The 20,538-nt window shown below is 41.6% G+C and overlaps 1 protein-coding gene across 4 annotated transcripts in view; it reads right to left on the bottom strand.

Moving 5' to 3' along the window:
• Window positions 1–20,538, bottom strand: part of LOC126252754 (transmembrane GTPase Marf) — a 216,878-nt gene that overhangs the window by 60,954 nt on the left and 135,386 nt on the right. For all 4 annotated transcript variants that reach the window (XM_049953663.1, XM_049953662.1, XM_049953664.1 and 1 more), the window contains one exon: window positions 7,862–7,969. In XM_049953663.1, coding sequence (XP_049809620.1) covers window positions 7,862–7,969 — 108 coding nt within the window. The remainder of the gene's footprint in view (window positions 1–7,861; window positions 7,970–20,538) is intronic.

Raw genomic sequence — 20,538 nt, 5'->3', positions numbered from 1 at the left:
AAATATACCTGAAGAAAGTTCGTCTGAAGCTGAAAACGACATGCAAAGTTTTCTTTTTGTGAAAAATTGATAATTATGACAATGAAATGGTATCATAACCAGTTTTGACCTTGCAGTAAGTCATCACTGCACAATATATTTAAAAAGAAAGAAACGAGAGAAATAGTTAACTACTAAGAAACTAAATTACAAAATGAAATTAACTCCTGCACACACCTGAATACGTAATATAATAATTTGCCAAACTACAACTGACCAAAGTACAACTGAACAGGCCCAGAGAGGTAATCACAATGTAATCATATCAGCACCCTGATTGTCTGAATGGAAGTCTACAACTGACTACGTAGTAATATTAAAACTGGTAACCTTTAAATATCGGAGAAAAAAAATCACATTTATGATGAATCCTGCGATATACCCATTTCAAAGTGAAAACTTGTAACATATTTATGTAACTATTGGTGTAGGTAAGCTATATGAACACTAAAAGTAGGTAAATGACAACTACCTACAAAAGTATTCTGCAAGTGGCAAACTGGTCACCTGTGACCTGTGGTTGTAAGTATACAGTAACCAGCCAGTATGAAAAAATGTTAAACAAGTTAGCCTTTTTTTGTTGGGGTTCCTTGGTCTGTCACTAACTTTTGTCTAAGAGTAGCTCGACTTAACAGTTAGTCCACAATGGGTGTTTAGTATGCACCTGCGAACACCAGTGATCAGTTTTCCAATTAAACACGTGTGGCAGGTGGTATTTTATCAGTTCTAGTTCTTGGTTATACCAGCAGTGATTTAATTTTTTTAGTAGTTCTTACTTGTAGAAGGATGTAGCTCACAGTTAATTTTATAGTGTGAATATCTTCTTATATCTGAGATTAAAAACTACCCACCAGGTTAGCCGAAGGTACTAATGGGCTGCTTCCTGGACTCGGGTAGGTGCGCCGGCCCCAGATTGAATCCGCCCGGCAGATTAACAACGAGGACCAGAGTGCCAGCTAGCCTGGATGTGGTTTTTAGGCAGTTTTCCACATCTCACTAGGTGAATACTGGGCTGGTTCCCATGTCCCACTTCAGTTACAAAGCTCGCAGACATTTGAAAAAAATGTTCACACTATTTCATGTCTTACACTACATGTAGACAGCTGGGGTACACTAATTCTACATCTACATCTACATCCATACTCCACAAGCCACCTGACGGCATGTGGCGGAGGGTACCTTGAGTACCTCTAGCGGTTCTCCCGTCTATTCCAGTCTCGTATTGTTCGTGGAAAGAAAGATTGTCAGTATGCCTCTGTATCGGGTCTAATCTCTCCGATTTTATCCTCATGGTCTCTTCGTGAGATATACGTAGGGGGGAGCAATATACTGCTTGACTACTCGGTGAAGGAATGTTCTCAAAACTTCAACAAAAGCCCATACCGAGCTACTGAGCGTCTCTCTTGCAGAGTCTTCCACTGGAGTTTATCTATCATCTCTGTAATGCTTTTGCGATTACTAAATGGTCCTGTAATGAAGCACGCTGCTCTCCGTTGCATCTTCTCTATCTCTTCTATCAACCCAATCTGGTACGGATCCCACACTGGTAAGCAGTACTCAAGCATTGGGCGAACAAGTGTACTGTAACCTACTTCCTTTGTTTTCGGACTGCATTTCCTTAGGAGTCTTCCAACGACTCTCAGTCTGGCATCTGCTTTACCGACGATTAATTTTATATAGTCATTCCATTTTAAAGCACTCCTAATGCCTAGTCCCAGATAATTTACGGAATTAGCTGCTTCCAGTTGCTGACCTGCTATAAAGTAGCTAAATGATAAAGGATCTTTCTTCCTATGTATTTGCAGCACATTACACTTGTCTACATTGAGATTCAATAGCCATTCTCTGCCAATTCGTTGCAGATCCTCCTGCATTTCAGTACAATTTTCCATTGTTACAACCTCTCGATATACTACAGCATCATTCGCATACTTCCGATATTATCCCAAAGTCATTTATGTATATTGTGAATAGCAACAGTCCTACAACACTCCCCTGTGACACACTTGAAATCACTCTTACTTCGGAAGACTTCTCTCCACTGAGAATGGCATGCTGCGTTCTGTCATCTAGGAACTCTTCAATCCAATCACACAATTGGTCTGATAGTCCATATGCTCTTACTTTTTTCTTACTTTTTTCATCAAACGACTGTGGGGAACTGTATCAAATGCCTTGCAGAAGTCAAGAAACACGGCATCTACCTGGGAATCCGTGTCTATGGCCCGCTGAGTCTCGTGGACGAATAGCGCGAGCTGGGTTTCACACGATCGTCTTTTTCGAAACCCATGCCGATTCCTACAGAGTAGATTTCTAGTCTCCAGAAAAGCCATTATACTCTAACATAATACGTGTTCCAAAATTCTACAAATGACTGACATTAGAGATATAGGTCTATAATTTTGCACATCTGTTCGAAGTCCCTTCTTGAAAACGGGGATGACCTGCGCCCTTTTCCAATCTTTTGGAATGCTACGCTCTTCTAGAGACCTACGGTACACCGCTGCAATAAGGGGGGAACGTTCCCTCGCGTACTCTGTGTAAAATCGAACTGGTATCCTATCAGGTTCAGCGGCCTTTCTTCTTTTGAGCGATTTTAATTGTTTTTCTATCCCTTTGTAAGTCTATTTCGATATCTACCATTTTGTTATCTGTGCGATAATCTAGAGAAGGAACTACAGTGTAGTCTTCCTCTGTAAACAGCTTTGGAAAAAAAATTTAGTATTTTGGCCTTTAGTCTGTCATCCTCTGTTTCAGTACAATTTTGGTCGCAGAGTGTATGGACATTTTGTTTTGATCCACCTACCACTTTGACATAAGACCAAAATTTCTTAGGATTTTCTGCCAAGCCAGTACATAGAACTTTACTTTCAAATTCACTGAATGCCTCCGCATAGCCCTCCTCACACTACATTTCGCTTCATGTAATTTTTGTTTGTCTGCAAGGCTTTGGCTCTGTTTATCTTTGCTGTGAAGTTCCCTTTGCTTCCATAGCAGTTTTGTAACTTGGTTGTTGTACACGGTGGGTCTTTTCCGTCTCTTACGATCTTGCTTGGCACATACTCATCTAATGCATATTGTACGATGGTTTTGAACTTTGTCCACTGATCCTCAACACTATCTGTACTTGAGATAAAACTTTTGTGTTGAGCTGTCAGATACTCTGAAATCTGCTTTTTGTCACTTCTGCTAAACGGAAAAATCTTCCTACCTTTTTTAATATTTCTATTTACAGCTGAAATCATCGATGCAGTAACTGCTTTATGATCGCCCAGTGGGTACAGGGTGGCGACAGGAAGGGCATCCGGCCACCCTTTGACACTGACTTCACCAAATCCATAGTAACGAGGCCGACCCCATGTGAAGTGGGAAAAAAGCTATAAGGAAATTATTATGATGATCTGAGAATAAAAACTCAAAACTTCCTTCTATTAAGCATGTAACTTTCAGTTTCAACAATTAGAGTGCTGATATATACATTGCAAGGGCCTCTCCTGGACTGTTCAGGTGTCCTTTGGTGAGTTACTACATAACATAGCCAAGTGTATGTAATCATGAATAAAAGTTAGTTTTATTTTGCAGTTTTTTTTTTATACAAATAATCTCATGATTACTCTCTTAGAAGCTAAAACCAGTTGTGATACCATTTGTTTCACTTGAGGCTTAAAAAATGCAATTAAATAATATTGCCAATTGCCATTAACTGTGCTGCATGCAATGTTGGAGTAGTAGTCAGTGCCACTGGCCGGCATGTGCGGATCACCAATCCAAATGTAATCACCAGCAAATATTTGTTATTTTGTACTTATAGCAATAATGGAAATTCCTGCACGGAACAATATGTCAAAAAGGGAAAGGCAATCACCTATAGCAGACTGATATGTTGTGCATAGACACACGTAGCAGAAAACAGTGTTCTCTAGCTTCTGAACTCTGGCTCTTTCCTAGTAGAAAGTACACTCATTCACACACACAAATCCAAATACACACTAATGCGGCCATGCAATTTTTCCTCTCTAGTCTCTTTACACTTTCGTGAGTTATATCGGAGCCCACAGTAATGTCTTGGGTGTCAGTATGTTAGTTGCATTAATGTGTGCACTTTTTACTAGAAAAAGAGCCAAAGCTCAGAAGATAGTTAATACTGTTCTCCTACTAGGTGTGTGTGTGTGTCTCACACTAGTCTGCAAATTATGAGTAAAGGAAACAATTCACTGGTGTGATAGGACAGAGGAAGAGGAAACTTTGGGTAGAACGTGAGGGGACAGTGAGTTAGTGAAGACTGAGGCCAGTAGGGTTACAGGAGCAAAGGATGTGTTGCACGGATAACTCATTATCTACATGTTCAGAGTAGCTAGTACTGGAGGGAAGGAGTGATACGGCTCAGATTGTGAAGCACTCATTGAACTCAAGCTTGTTTTGCTCAGCTGCATGTTGTGCCACTGGATGGTAAATTCTGTTCTTGGCAACAAATTGGCAGTGGACATTCATTCTGGTTGACATTTGGTTGGTTGTCATACCAACATAAAAAGCTGTGTGATGACTGCAGTAGAGTTGGTAGATGAAATCACTGCTTTCACAGGTGGCCCAGCCTCTGATGAGACAGGATGAGTCTGTGATAGAGCTGGAGTAGAAAGTGCTCAGTTGGTGGATTAGGCAGGACTTGCACCTGCATCTTCCACAGTGATATGACCCCTGTGGCAAGTGGTTGGGAGGTCGGTGGAATACAACTTTAGCGAGGATGGGAAGGTTCTTAGTTCTTAGGTATGATGTTCCTTGTTTCCAGGTACGATGACAGATAATCACAGCCCTGCTGAAGGACATGGTTCAGTTGTTCCAGTCCATGATGATATTGGTTGCTAGAGGGCCGGGAGGGGGGGGGGGGGCATTCCTTCGTATCTGATTCTACTCCTCATTTGAAGGGAAAATCTAAAAATAAATTCGCGGCACAGCCAGGGGTAGCTGCATGTCACACTCTTACGCCAACTTTCTTGTGGGGGTTCATTTAGTAATTGTATCTTCATAATCTTAACTCAAGGCCAAGGCACCTTATCCTCATTCCTCCAAAACCTTAAAATCTCTCCCATCTGATTCATCTTGTCTCGTACCTGCACTTCACTTCAACAGTGTTGCCCCTTCCTCACCAAAAAATCACTCTCATACACCCTAATCATCCATGGACAGTGTACCTGCAGTGGTGAAAATTCCTTTGCCCCGTATGCTGAAGGTCCTACAAGGGCCTTCACACACCGCCCCTCAAAGACTTAGTCCTGTGCTATGTCCTCACATACTGCTATCCTCCCACACCACCCCGAGAACTAGCTATTAAGGAATGCCCCCTTGATCACCCAATATCACACTCATCTGGAATAAATGAACCATATCGTTCATCAAAGCTTTGATTATCTATCATCACACCCAGAAATGAGACACTGTACTCAAGATCTTCCCATCTTTCCTACAATGGTATTCTGTTATGCACCCATCTTCACTGCATTCTAGTCCATCCCTACGCCACTACCATTCCCCAGAGCAGCCATGTCATCTACCAAGTCTGCTGCAAGCACTGTACAGCTTTTTATGTTGGTATGACAACCAACAGCTGTCCACAAGAATGAATGGCTAAGGGCAAACTAAATCCAAGAACAAAGTTTATCACCCAATGGTATAGCATGCTCGATTTCAATGGCTACTTTACAACTGGTGCCATCTGAATCCTTCCCTCCATCATCAGATTTTTTGAACAGTGCAGATGGGAGTTATCCTTTCAACATCTTTTGCCCCCGTAACCCTCCTCACTGGCTCTGATACCCATGTACCACATGCGTAGCCCTTACACTTGCCACCTGTCCCTCCTGCATTCCTAGCCAAAAATCTGCTTTTTTTCCTCCCAACTGCTAGCTACCCACCCTCAACTCATCTTACGCCTCCCCCCCCCCCCCCCAATCCACCCCATCCAACATAACACCTTTCCCACCTGCTGAAATGCAGTCCTGGCACTGTGTGCCCAGCCAGCACGTGTGTTTGTCCTCTAGATCAATGAAGGAGTTATTCTCAAAGCTAGAAATTTTTATTTATTATTATTATTATTATTAGTATTAGTATATTCACATTAGTCTGCTGTAGGCGAGTGCTTGCCTTTTCTTTATTTTACATATCAATCAGTATTTACCATATATAGGAGGTTCTCTAATTTCTTATGTTGGCATATTCTGGAAATTTGACGTCTGTATAAACAGCACCACACTCCATCCAGGAGACAATTCTGTTTTGTTTGAATGCCGGCGTCTTTAGTAAACATTCTTTCAGTGTTAACATTGTACAACACCCACAACCATGCTTTCAAATTTGGACTTAATTGTGGTTATGACGTAGCAATATTGAGATGGTTTGTGTAAATCAACAAAGCCACTGCAAACAAACTCTTAACTTCTTTGAAGTTGTGCATCTCTCAGAGTTCTTTGTGGCAATTTGGTGCACAAAATCCACAAGAACCACTCCCTCAATAGCCCAAAAGGCAAAAAACCACCATTTCTAGAAGGTACAAAATCTGTTTCTTCCTTTTCATGAAATACTTTCTTTTCATCCTTGTCGTGGTAAGGTAGAGCATTTGCTCATTTCTTCAGTAGTTACCGGCTTACTCTAAATTCCAGGTATCCATCATACAAAACTCAAATACTTCAGACTTTTATTAACCAACCTCACACATAACACAGACTATAATTCATCCACTATCACCTGGCATTTGTTACAAATAATATCACAAAGATGCTAGACACTACTGTGAGTATCTGCATTGTGCAGGTTGCTGCTACAGCTTGCATCGATAAGGTACAATTTTTCATATCCTGTCTCTTTACACCTTGCTATTCATCATTGCATAATAGTTTCATCTATTGTTGCCTACTTGTAAATGTGAACAGGTCATAAACTGTGTGGATGCAAATAACCATCACACCTTCTGCAGTGATGAGTCCCAACAGGGCAGATTAAAAACAAATAAAACCTTCTGCAGTGATGAGTCCCAACAGGGCAGATTAAAAACAAATAAATCTCAATGTCAACTATTTTTAATATACTATTTGAGTGCCACGTGCATATGGTAAAAGCAGCTCAGCATCAAAGCCTATACGAAACGGTTTAGGAAAAATACCATATTCCAACACTAGTTTCATTATTTTAAGACACTGCTCTTAAGATCAACAACAATGCTCTCTTCACTGCCAGAAACAAAACTGGAGGAAATTTTTCAGAATGTCCAAGAAGCAACAATAGCACTTAAAGACATGAAATACCAAGTCAGCATAAACCAGACACCTTTGTGCAATTAAATCTATAGAAATATAATAGAGGGAAACATTCCACATGGGAAAAATATATCTAAAAACAAAGATGATGTGACTTACCGAACGAAAGCGCTGGCAGTTCGATAGACACACAAACAAACACAAACATACACACAAAATTCAAGCTTTCGCAACAAACTGTTGCCTCATCTTTCCTGATGAGGCAACAGTTTGTTGCGAAAGCTTGAATTTTGTGTGTATGTTTGTGTTTGTTTGTGTGTCTATCGAACTGCCAGCGCTTTCGTTCGGTAAGTCACATCATCTTTGTTTTTAGATAAATCTATAGAAAGATACATGCACTGTGTAAAAATACCTGCTGATTTTCTTACCTCACTCTGTTCATTGCGCTGCATTTAGTGAAGAAACACGATTAAAATCTCTCAACTAATGATGATAAATTATCATACTTCACAAATTCAGTGATGTATTTCACATAACTGTAAGATAGATATCCTTTCTAAATAAGAATCTATTACCTGATCCAAAAATTCAGGTTCTGAAGCTGAGGCATCCCATCGATTGTTCAAAATAAAAATATTTGGCTTAGAGAGTCGAGTTGAGACTTTGTGGAAGAAGTTTTTCTCCTGTAAAGAAACACAGAACCAAATTAAATTCAGTATATCTAGATTTTACATTTGAGAACACTGTTGAATAAAGTCACCTCCAAAGTGACACCACGTAACAGTTTAACGTACTACAGATATAATACTTAGGAAGGAATGGAGAAGACATGAAGAGGCATATGGGATCAAAATAGCTTGAGTTAGGAAGAGAGAGCCTTTATTTAAAGGAGAGGACTAACACTAATAAAGACTTTAAGAAGTATTGCAAGCAGCATTCTTCACTAGGTCATGAAGAAGGTAAAAGAAACTGCATACTAAGCACAAAAAATTAAGAATTGAAAGAACAAGGTTATGACAATTTGGAGCATTATTAGGCATGAAACAATTTAACTAGGTATTGCAAATCGAAATAAATTCTGTGATAACAGTAGCAGCAAGAAAGACACAACAACATTCAAGCATCAGCCATGAGTCTCAATGAATTCTCCCCAACAGTATGAGCAAGAAAGGAGAGGCAAAAAATGGTTCATCAAAGGGAGAGCCATTAGATATACTTAAGGAGACTGGTCCATGGATACCAGGAGAAACCTTGGAAAAAAAAAAAAAACTGTCAGTTTTCTAATCAGTGTTACTCAACGAGTAAGATTTGTAAGCCTATATAATGCTCACTATCTTTTAAGACATCTTTTGGGAGCATTTATAGCTTTAGCTCTCAGACGTTTTTAAATTTTACTTTTTTGTTGCAACTGAAATAAAACATGCTACTTATTTATGTACATCATAGGTACACATTACTCAAAATACAAACAAAGTAGAAAGTTTATTTTTTCCTGTAATTCTTTACATTATTATCTTTAAAGCAGACTATTAAAAGGATATTGCTGTCATAAATCATGGTACAAAAAAATGTTAAGAATGATTATCAAAAATTTTCGAAATGAATTCAGGGTTTTTCTAAAAAAAAAAAAAATTATTTTCAAAGTTAAGTCACAAGAGTAGTCTACTTTTCAGTTAAGCATGTTTTAGGACAGTATACAAAATTTCAGCTCTCTATCTTTAATATTTTTTAGCCGAAGTGTACCAGAACACGAAATAATTTAAATTTCAGGAAATTCAAGTTAAAGTTGAAACTTGCTTTTCTATTAAACTTGCATCGCACTAATGCATACCAGGTCCATATTCATCTTGTTTCCTGTGTTGTTCTTCCTCCCTTCTCTTTTTCACACTACTTCTTCTTATTCTTGCTTCTTCGGTGGCTTCCAACACTCCTTTGGTCAGTGGCTATTAGAGCTCTATGCATATTAAGTCCACCAGGCATTCCCATCAGTTCCATAACATTAAGCCTTGACACTGCATTGTCATTGAAACATAGATCGGCATCTAGCACACCTATTTTCAAAGTATTTAGTCCTACTAGAACAGTTTTTGCTATCTGTTCCCATATACAACTGTTGAAGGTGCTGTAATCGCCATACGTAATGCCTAGTATAAATAGTGATCTGAAGCCCAGAGCGATCAGTTCCACTATTGAAACGTGAAAGGAGGTTAGCGTACCGAAGGAAGAGATTAAAACCATGTACTCCATTGAACAACGTGTTTTTCTGGTGCTAGAGTACCACAGGTTAGAATAGAGTCCTACGGCAAGAAGGCGAAGTTTTTAAGCAGGATTTAATGTTCCAAAAGAACCCGATGAGAAAACCATTCGTACGCTCTTCGCAAAATTTCAATGAACAGGCAGCGTAACTGATGATCTAGTGCGGCATGTTGGCCGCAAGCAAACCACAGTTACGCCTGAAAATATCGCCACAGTTTCTGGAATTATTCAGCGAAATCCAATGTCATCCGTCCGTAGAATTGCATCTGAGACTGGTTTGAAGCATTCCAGCATGTAGAAAATACTAAGAAAGAGCCTACACATGTTTCCATTCAAAATTCAAACGCACCAGGCCATACCCGTACGAGCTGTGCAACAAAGGGTTGCCTTTGCTAATCAGATGCTCACAATGATTGATAGTGAAGGATTTGATGTTGGCTGCATCTGGTTTACAGATTAAGCACACTTCCACCTGAATGGATACGTGAATAAGCAGAACTGGCGATTTTGGGGTTCCGAAAAGCCATATTGGTGTGAAGCGAAACCCCTGTATTCTCCTAAAGTTACTGTGTGGGCTGCAGTATGCAGCAGGGGCATTATTGGCCCTTTTTTCATTCGAGAAACGGTCACTGGTGCACGTTACGTTGCAATTTTGGAACAATTTCTCACCACACAGCAAGCGTTAGAGGATCGACCAGGTACTGAATGGTTTATGCAAGATGGAGCCCGACCACATCGGACCGAACAAGTGTTTCGCTTTCTTGAGGAATACTTCGGGAATCGAGTCATTGCTTTGGAATATCCCAAATTTACTGGTACAGGCATGGATTGGCCTCCATATTCACTGGATTTGACTCCCTGTGACTTTTTTTTGTGGGGCACAGTGAAAGACATGGTCTACCCGAAGCATCCCGCCACGCTGAACGAGCTTGAATCGGCGATCTCTGTGGCATGTGAATCCATTTCGGTTGAGACCTTACGAAATGTGATGGCGAATTCCGTTCTTCATTTGCGCCACCTCTGTAGTGCCAATGGTGAACATTTTGAAAACATTGTGATGTGATTGTTTGCAAAGATTGTTTTCATACGACTATTTCACTTATGTATGCTGATATGAGCTGTACAGTGTACAGCGCCATCTGTTAGCAGCTTTTGTAACTATTATTGCAAACTGCTGTATAAACTTCTTACAGCTTTCACAATAAACATACCGTTTCCTGCATTCCTCTATCGATCTTTCTTTTCGAGATATTTAATTTTGAAATCAGGGAGCCATTTTTTGGACACCCTGTAACTTCCATTATAGCAAATGGCAAAGAATGTTTATGGTTGTAGGTCTCACTTTGAGTAATAGCCCTCTGGTAACATCATCATAAATCACTGCCAGGTGGGCAGAGTGCACAACATGGGTTGTCTTCTGTGGAGGATTTATGAAAGAAGGTATCCCATACTACCTTTTTCTTTCCCTCAAGGTCATTTTTATTTTGTCTTACGGATTGTCCATAATAATACTAAAACCTATTTCTTCATCTGTAAGTCAACCACATTCACTAATGCACTTACCATCAGCTAATTTCTTTCCCTTCGAATTCCTCTTCAAGTTCCTGATTCTTTTACCTAACTTTTTCTGGACATGTCCAACACATTCCATTTTTTTCAATTTTAGTGTCAGCATAAGATCTGGATTCACAAACTTTTTGGTACCATTTTCAGTCTCCATTACTTATGTAAGATGTATACATCACACCATCTCCACTGACCTGTAAAACGTCTTCACAACACCTTCATATTCCACTATAACCACTAAAACTAATCAGCAATTACGATTTTCAGTTGCACTAGTACAGCCCAGACAGTACATGGTAATAGATTCCACATCATTGACTTAAAATTGTCCAAAGAGATAGCCGTCACTACACCTTTTAGGGAACTATGGTCTCTCTGTTGGTGGGATGCATCCAGGGCTGCAGACATATATGTATTGCTGTCATTCATGTCTACATTTTCCTGAACAGCATTTTTCTTACTGTCATTTTCTACTTCTTCTAAAGTTTGAAGAATAATTTTATTGTACCTGTCAACCCTTGTAGGGGAAGGTAAGTCCATAAGAGCACAGAAAATTTGAGCACTTCTGTACCCTTTCCTATACACCTCATAGCATAAGCAAGTTTAATATTTGTGTTATAACTCTCTGTTTAGTTACACCATAAGAATAACCACATTAGCATAAATCACAAACATTACAAACAATTCTTAATTTTGATGCACAACTTCTTCTAGCACATATCTCCTCAACTACCTTCACACCACTATTGCCACATTCCTTACACTAAAAAGGTTTCTTTATTAGTTCAGACAGAGCAGTGTGTTCAACAATAACACAACCTGAATCAATAGTTGGCATCTCTACATTATCAGCATTAATACTGTCAAACCCAATCTCCAAATATTTCAGTTTTAGCTTCAAAGCACTTGGAATAGTTGAAGCTGATTCAAGTGTTGTATCACGTTGTATTTCAGTATTGGAAGAGAGAACCCGTTTGGTGAACTGATTTCCATAAAATTTATGTTGCTTAACAGCAAACTTCTTAATTCTCCCCATTGCTTTCAAGTGGAATGAGGAACTCACGCACACAATATGAAACTAACACACACAATTACTTCGCTGTAAACAAAATATTCATGCCAAAACAACAGCAAACAATGAATAAACTCTATCTAACAAAACATAAGTAACTGTAAAGCTTTCGCAGGTTAGCCAACTTTAGGGACTAGAAAGTCATAAAAATGAAACAAATGAGACCAAAACTTTATTTTCAACAGAGCTGACTGTGTGCCATGGGGGTCGTGGTGCGTGCAGCTACTTTCAAATTCCTCTAATTCTGGTACTTTCTGTGGTCCATTTTCCTGGAAGTAAACTTTTTCTCATTCAGAAAACTACAGACTTTAAGACAAAAATTTAAAACCTCGATTTTTACAGTTATTCATATGCAAGTCCCCTTAAGCAGGCTTTGCAAATTTCACCACTAGACATTTCCTTGAGATATCAAAAAAATCATTGGGTCATTATAAAGCAGTAATTCTTCCAGCTATTATGATATTTCATCCAAGTACAAAAATCTTGAATTCCAATGAAATGAAAACCCTTAGCTGCTTACAGGCATTGACATACGTCAACGGGGACAGATGAAAATGTGTGTCCTGACCGGGTCTCGAACCCGGGATCTCCTGCTTACATGGCAGACGCTCTATCCATCTGAGCTACCGAGGACACAGAGGATAGTGCGACTGCAGGGACGTATCTCTGGCACGCATCCCGCGAAACCCACATTCTCAACGCATTGTCCCGCACTACATTCATAGTGCCCCCGCCCATTATACTCATTAATTGCGGCATGTTGCCAATTCCCGTAACAGTTCGGGCACTCTTTGCGCATCTGCACAGTAGAAGAAGATGGTCAAGTGGCTGGTGAGCCTTAACTATATATATATATATACACCATCAGTGACCAAGCAGCTTGTTAGAATGAAATTACAATGAAAATAAAACCCTTAGCTCCTTACATGCGTTGACATACGTCAACAGGGACAGAAGAAAATGTGTGCCCCGACTGGGACTCGAACCCGGGATCATGTGCGAAAGAACAGATACAATCTTAGTATATATATATATATATATATATATATATATATATATATATATATATATATATATATATATATATAGTTAAGGCTCACCGGCCACTTGACCATCTTCTTCTTCTGTGCAGATGCACAAACAGTGCCCGAACTCTTGACGGGAATCAGCAACGCGCCGCGAGTAATGAGTGTAATGGGTGGGGGAACTACGAATGTAGTGCGGGACAATACATTGAGAATGTGGGTTTCGCAGGATGTGTGCCATAGATAAGTCCCTGCAGTAGCACTACCCTCTGTTTCCTCGGTGGCTCAGATGGATAGAGCATCTGCCATGTAAGCAGGAAATCCCGGGTTCGAGTCCCGGTTGGAGCACATATTTTCATCTGTCCCCATTGACGTATGTCAACGCCTGTAAGCAGGTAAGGGTTTTCATTTCATTGTAATTTCGTTCTAACAAGCTGCTTGGTCACCGATGGTATCTGTTCTTTCAGACATGTCCGAAAGAACAGATACCATCGTAGTATATGCAAAAAACTTATGCTGCACTTTACTTTTGTAATGAGTCAAGGTACTTTTCCTGAAAAGAATGGAATAGGCAGCAGTAAAATCCTTTACAAAAGTGGAGATATGGAAGTGATTTCTGATTATTGACCCATTTCTCTCCTTCCTGTCCTATCAAAAATTTTTGAGACAATAGCTTATAAAAGAATATTGAATCACCTTTCTCAGAGTAATCTTTTAACAGCTGCTCATTTGGTCTTACAAAGATTTCTCCACTCAGAAAAAAATGTATGACTTCATGAACTAAGTTCTAGAACTAAAGAAGAAAATTACGCTGTTGACGTGTCATCTTGCATAGGAAGGTCTTTGACTGTGGAGATCATAAAATTCTACAGGGGATTAAAATAGTATGGTGTAAAAGGTGAGCTCATGCAAGGATTGAGTTCTACATTAACAACAAAAAACTACAGGTCACATTAGCAAACAATGTGTCAGGAATAATACTAAATTCAAAGTGAGGGAACATCAAATAATCGTCTTGCTCTGGTTCGTGATCTACAAAACAATTTACCTCAGACATTACAGGAATCTTCAATTATTGTAATGTTTGCTGATGCAAGTATACTAGAAGGAGCCCACACACTTTTACGCAAACAAAGGCAAGGAGAATAAAGGAAGGAGATTAGAAATTGTCCACGTTTGACAGCTTAACTCTTAGTTTCACAAATTTCATGCAATTCCAAACAAATAATAATGAAACAAATAATAATGACTTTCGAAGCAGATATCAATATGCAAAAGTTGGATGGGGCTCCATGTGTGAAGTTCCTGGGTATCCAGATAGATAATAATTGCCATATGGCACCATCTTCTGGGGCAATGCCACTAACTGGAAAAAAGTATTTACAAAAACACTATAGAAACATGCAATAATAATATTGTGTAAGGTTAATAAGCAAAAATCCAGCAGAAATGTCTGCAAAGACCTACAGATTCTCACATTTGTACACCAATATATACAACATTATTCGTGCTTAACATCAAGAGAGAATTCTCAAAAGTAAAAAATAATTTTCAGGTAGGCTATTCATCCTCTATCTAGGGTTCAGACTGAAGTTTTAGACACTGATGCAGAAGTCTACAATATGTTGCTGGTAGACATCAGGCAAGAGCCACACCTTCTACAGTACTTCAGTACTTGTCGTCAATAGTGGGGCCAACCCCCCCCCCCCCCCCCCCAGGAGGGCACAAATGGAGGGGGCAAGGGGAGGGGGAGAAATGTCTTAATAACAAACAATCACATTTATTTTTACTTCAAACCAAGAAGGTGCCATTGATCTGGACTGAATTTCACCCGATGTTGGTGTTACACCAGATGATGTTTACGACAGTGAAACTGTGTTTGTATTTTTAGCTTTGCCTGAAATGATTGGGCGAGCTGGGTGACGTCAGCCCGTTGTCGGTTGCACTGGGACTGTATCCTTAACTGTGCCATGCACTGCAAGCTTTTGTCATGTATCTTGATGCCTCTTTCAGACTTCACGAGGAAGACTTGACTGCAGTATCAAGCAATTTCTGGTTACAGCAAGACATGAAAGCACCAGTAGTCCATCAACTTTTGGAGGAGAGGGGTGGAGGTCCAAAGGTGAAAATGAGAAGGTATGATGAAAACTGTTTATTGCCAGGTTTCACAAAAACTACAATCTATGATGAGTAACTTCCACAGTGAGTAATTTGTTTAACCATTTAGCTTGCTGATAGCATGAAGCCTAATAATTTAAAGAGACATCCTGAAACCAAATCTGGAATTAAGGAAAAAGCAAAATAATTTTTTGTCAAGAAACTAAATGTTTTATTGTCTGCCCAGAAGAACTTTGCTAAAATGATTGATTTGGGTGAGGGGACCAAACAGTGAGGTCATCGGCCCCATGATCTAGGATGGCAGATAACAATGGAGGAACAGTACAAACAGAAAAGTCCAGTCAACGTGCAAACAAAGCGCAAAAAGGGGTGTCATGGCAGCAGGAAGAGGAAAGAACAGGAGGCAGGTGGATGGAAACGGGGAGAGCAGAGGTGCCCCTAAAATGCTATGCGCAGGGGGGCACCAGTACTGTCACCGATCCGTCCCGACACAAATACCATACTGCACCATATCATACCGTTATCACGATACAATGAGGACAACGCCAGAGGAAGAAGTCACAAGAAAAGGGGAAACAAAACAGCACAACAGAACAGGTAAAAATGTAGGGAAAAGGTGGGGAGAACCTAGTTGGTGTCGAGGTAAGGTCAAGACCTCCATAACCAACTAAGAGAGGGATTAATTCCACAGGAAGATTCAAGGACTTATACCTGAGAGTACAAACCATTTCACAAAGAAAACCGAGGATAGACTTAACCATGCTAGGGTCGTCCGCTAACACCCGAGACAAGGAAGGTGGGAGGGCATATTTAGTGAGAAAGACCAAGAGACGTGGGCAGTCCATAAAAATATGGATCACTGTGAGTGGAGTCCTACAAAGAAGAGGCAGCTCACTACGGAATAAAAAACCTTGGGTCAACATAGTGTGGCCAAAACAAAGATGGCAGACAATGGCAGATTCCCGCTGGGAGAGACAGAGGTAAAAAAGTCACATCGTTGGAGTTTTCTTGGTGGCATGAAGTTTATTAGACAAGGGGGTAGCCTCCCAAAAGTGAGCCCACAACTGAGCAAAAAGGTATTTGATGTAAAGCCATAATCTGCCCCAGGAGAACAGGTGGTAGATGGTCATCCCCCCAGCCAGATGATCAGCAAGTTCATTGGCTGGCATTCCTACATGGCCAGGAACCCAAAGGAAGTCAACCAAACAAGCAACATCACCAAGGTCAGCGAGAAAGGCAGAGACCAAGGGGTGGTAGGAAAAACACCATGCAAAAGCCTGAAGGCCACTCATTGAGTCCATACATAACAAAACTCTGGTGACAGAGGACTGTTTAATAAAGCAGACGGCCCAGTAGATGGTCATCAATTCCGCAGTAAACATCGGACACATGGCTGGCAAGATATGGTGTTCCATGCCAACAGAAGACATGAAGACATATCTCACAGGGTCAGCAGTTTTAGAGTCATCAGCGTAAAAAGATGCAATCCTGAAACTCCTGTAGGTGTGCTCAGAACATACAACGGAACACCACTGGAGCAATGGAGGCTGTAGGTCCCCAGAAAAGGAACTGATCAAGGTAGGTGGTTGGGTGAGTAGTGGGAAAGAGGACAAGGAGTGGTGATGGAAGTCATGAAGGAGAGAAGTGAGGTGGAGCCCAACCAGTAAACCCACCAGAGGGCGGGCAGGCAACAGGGCAACACTGCAAAATGAATAGAATAGGAAGGGTGAACAGGGGAAGAGTGGCTAATGATGGCACAGGGAGCCAGCAGCTAAGACTGTCAAATCGAAAGGTGAGAAATCTCAGCATCAACCAGAAGAAAATTGACAGGGCTAGTGTGAAAGGCACTGATGGCTGAACAGATACCACAATACTGAACCGGGTCCAAGAGAAGCAACATGGAAGAGGCAGCTGATCCATAAACTTGACAGCCAAAGTCCAGATGGGACGCAACCAATGCCCAATAAAGGCAGAGAACTATTGCTCACGAAGAGGTGTGAGCAAGGAAGTGAAGGGCACTGAGTTTACAAAAACAGCCAACTTTCAGATGAAGGATATGGGGCAGCCCAGTATGCTTGTTGTCAAAAATAAGACCCAAGGAATGGAACTGGGGGACCATGGTCATGCATTGGGCATTCAGGTAGAGCTCTGGATCAGGACGGGCTGTGGTACGATGAAAGAAACGCACCATCCTCGACTTACGGGAAGATAACTGAAAACGGTGTGTTAGTGTGCACGTGGAAGCACATGGTTGGCACCCTGGAGCTATCGTTCTGCAGATGCCACCGAGCTGGAGCTCGCCCAAATAGAGACATCATCAACATACATAGCAGAGTTGACCAATGCTTCAGTGAAGGATGCAAGTTCATTAATGGCTATTAGAAAAAGGAGGACACTTAATACTGAGCCCTGTGGAACACCATTCTCCTGTGTCTGTGGAGAGCTGAGAACACCGCCAACAAGGACCCTGAACGACTGGTGGGACAGAAACTGGTGAATAAAAACTGGGAGGGGTCCCCAAAGACCCCCACTCATGGAGCATAAGGAGAATGTGATGGCGCAAAGCTGTGTTGAAGGCCTTATGATGATCAAAGAAAACAGCAACAAGCTGAGAAAAGGCCTGCTGAACTGGGGTTTCCAATCAAAGCAGATGACTGATAAAGAGACCATCCCTCCTGGAAGCTCCAGTGGTAAGAAGATAAAAGGTCCTGAGATGCAAGGAACCACAACAGTCTCTTCATTGAGAGGAGAAAGTGTCTTTGAGCCAAATATGGTTAAACACCTGTAAGAGATATCGATGTTGTGGAGAACTGACATGTTGAAGCAATTGGTTATGGATGGAATCAGGGCCAGGAGCCGAATCACGGAATTAAGTGAGTTTCAGAAGACGCTCCCATTCAGGGAAAGGTTATACCACCTGATAAAGGGTAAAACATAAGCGGAAACTTCAGCCCTCTGTTTCTGAAGGAGGAAGGCAGCTGGATAGGAGGTTGATGCCGATGCCGATGCCATCACAAGATGGGTCATGAGGAGTTCTGTGAGAATTGATGGACCTGCACAAAGGCTACCTGGAAAGGCAATGCTTGCAAAGGATGACTGCCGCTGACAACCTTGGAGGGGGCGTAGTTAGCCCACACCCATGATGAAGGGCCAGAAGAACCTACAGAGGAGACAAACTGTTCCCAACACATCTGTTTTCTGCGTATGATTAAGTAATGGGCTTTGGTGTGAAGAAGTTTAAAGGTGATAAGACCAACAGAGGATGGAGCTGCTTAAGATGCTGCAAGGCACGACGACAATCACGGACAGCCCTGCTCCACCACAGAACTGGCCAACAGCGAACGGGACCCATCATGCGGGAAACAGAAATGCCAGCTGCACAGATTATCTTATCAGACAGGTCACGGAAGACTTCATCAATGCAACCTACCAAAGGTGGAAACCTGACTTCGGAGGTACATAGAGACCAGTCGGCATAATGGAAAGCCCAGCGGGGTAACCTGGTCATCGGGAGGCAGGAAGGGAATGAGAGAATCAACGGCAAGTGTTCACTATAACACATGTCATCATGTGGTAGCCAGTGCAAAGAAGGAAGAAAGGGAGGGGAAGACAACGAAAGATCAATGGTGGAGCAAGTGCCACATGCGGCATTAAAATGAGTAGGGGAACCATCACCAAGAAGGCAAATGTTGTGGTCAACAAGAAATTCATCAATGAGGAACACCCAACTAGATGAAGAAGCACTGCTCCACAAAGGGTGATGGGCATTAAAATCCCCAAGGAGGAGGAAGGAAGGGGGAGTTGCTGAAGGACGGCAGTTAGGGCACACAGCCAGTCCGCAGGGAGACAGAGATTGCAAACCGTGATGGCTGAGTACAAGTGGACCCAAATGGCAACCGTTTTCAATGTTGTGCGAAGTGATCCATGTACCGTACCAACAATATCCATATGGACCAACATGCATACACCACCAGAAGTCCTCAAAGGGCCAACCAGGTTCCGATCAAAAGCACGAAGAGACAGTTAGCAAGCATAAGTAAAATGATATTTCTGAAGTATGACACAAACTACTGGGTGAAAGGCAATATGGGATTGCAACTCTGGGAGGTGACGGTAGTAGCAATTACAGTTCCACTGAATGTTCATGGAGCCAGAATCTAAAGAGGCAGTAAATGAGTTGGACCCAATCATGCCAACGAGTCGGTGTCTGTCACTAATGACAATGGGGTGACATCCATAAATAAGATGACATACTCAGGTTGTGAGGGGGAGATGACAGCTCTGAGGGCACCAGAGGGGGAGGGGGAAGGGAAGAGGGGCTTGTCCTTGGACTTACATTTCTTCTTCTTCTTTTTCGATGGATGAGGAAGGCAGGGCACAGAGGGAGAGCAGGCATCTGCAAGATCTGAAACTGAAAGAGAGTGGGTGACCTTGTGGCGCACAGACTGTGCATCCCGTGGCCGAATTGTGGTAGCAGTCCTCTGGTCTGGTAGACGCTGGGGGAAAGGGTCCTGGGAGGGAGCTCCTTCACCGGCAGGTGCCGAAGATGGGGGGCACTTCTTCAGCCGGGGAGGGGAAGTGACGTCAGAGCAGAGACGTGAGAACCACAGGGGAGGGGGAGAGGAGATGGCGACAGGATTGGGATAAGGAAGATGTAGGAGGAGGAAAGGATGTAACAGAGGTAAAAGTGGAAGACATCAACACTAGGTGGAGTTAGTCGTATTTTTGACGAGCCTAAGTATAAGACAGATGATACATGGACTTAAACTCTTGTACCTTCTTTTCTTTCTCGTAAGCTGGGAAATCTAACGAGAGTGGAGAGTGGTGGTCATGACAATTTACACAAACAGGTGGCAGAACACAGGGACTTCTCTCATGGTGTGGGTTCCTCAGTCATCAAACAGGGGTTCACCATACAGCGGGAAGACATAAGCCCAACTCTGACCACCTCTGCGAGAGTATCTTCCTTGAAAGCCAGAATTAAGGTGCCGGTAAAACAAGGAATGTGACTTCTAAGGCCCTTTTAAGATCTTACCAGACATTGCATGTGATTTCTAAATGCAAGAAACCATGCATGATTGCAGAAATTCTGGTTTTACCAGCAGCAATTGATATAGTATCAACAACGTTTGGTGACTCATTAGCTTAACAGTTTAAAAGTATTCCTCTCTTACATAGTGCTTAGAAGAATTTTAGGCACTTCTGACAATTTACT

Source organism: Schistocerca nitens, chromosome 4 (assembly GCF_023898315.1).
Source record: "Schistocerca nitens isolate TAMUIC-IGC-003100 chromosome 4, iqSchNite1.1, whole genome shotgun sequence".
NCBI lineage: Eukaryota > Metazoa > Arthropoda > Insecta > Orthoptera > Acrididae > Schistocerca > Schistocerca nitens.
The sequence above is the reverse complement of the archived record's forward strand: the minus strand, read 5'-3'. Positions and strand labels throughout refer to the sequence as shown.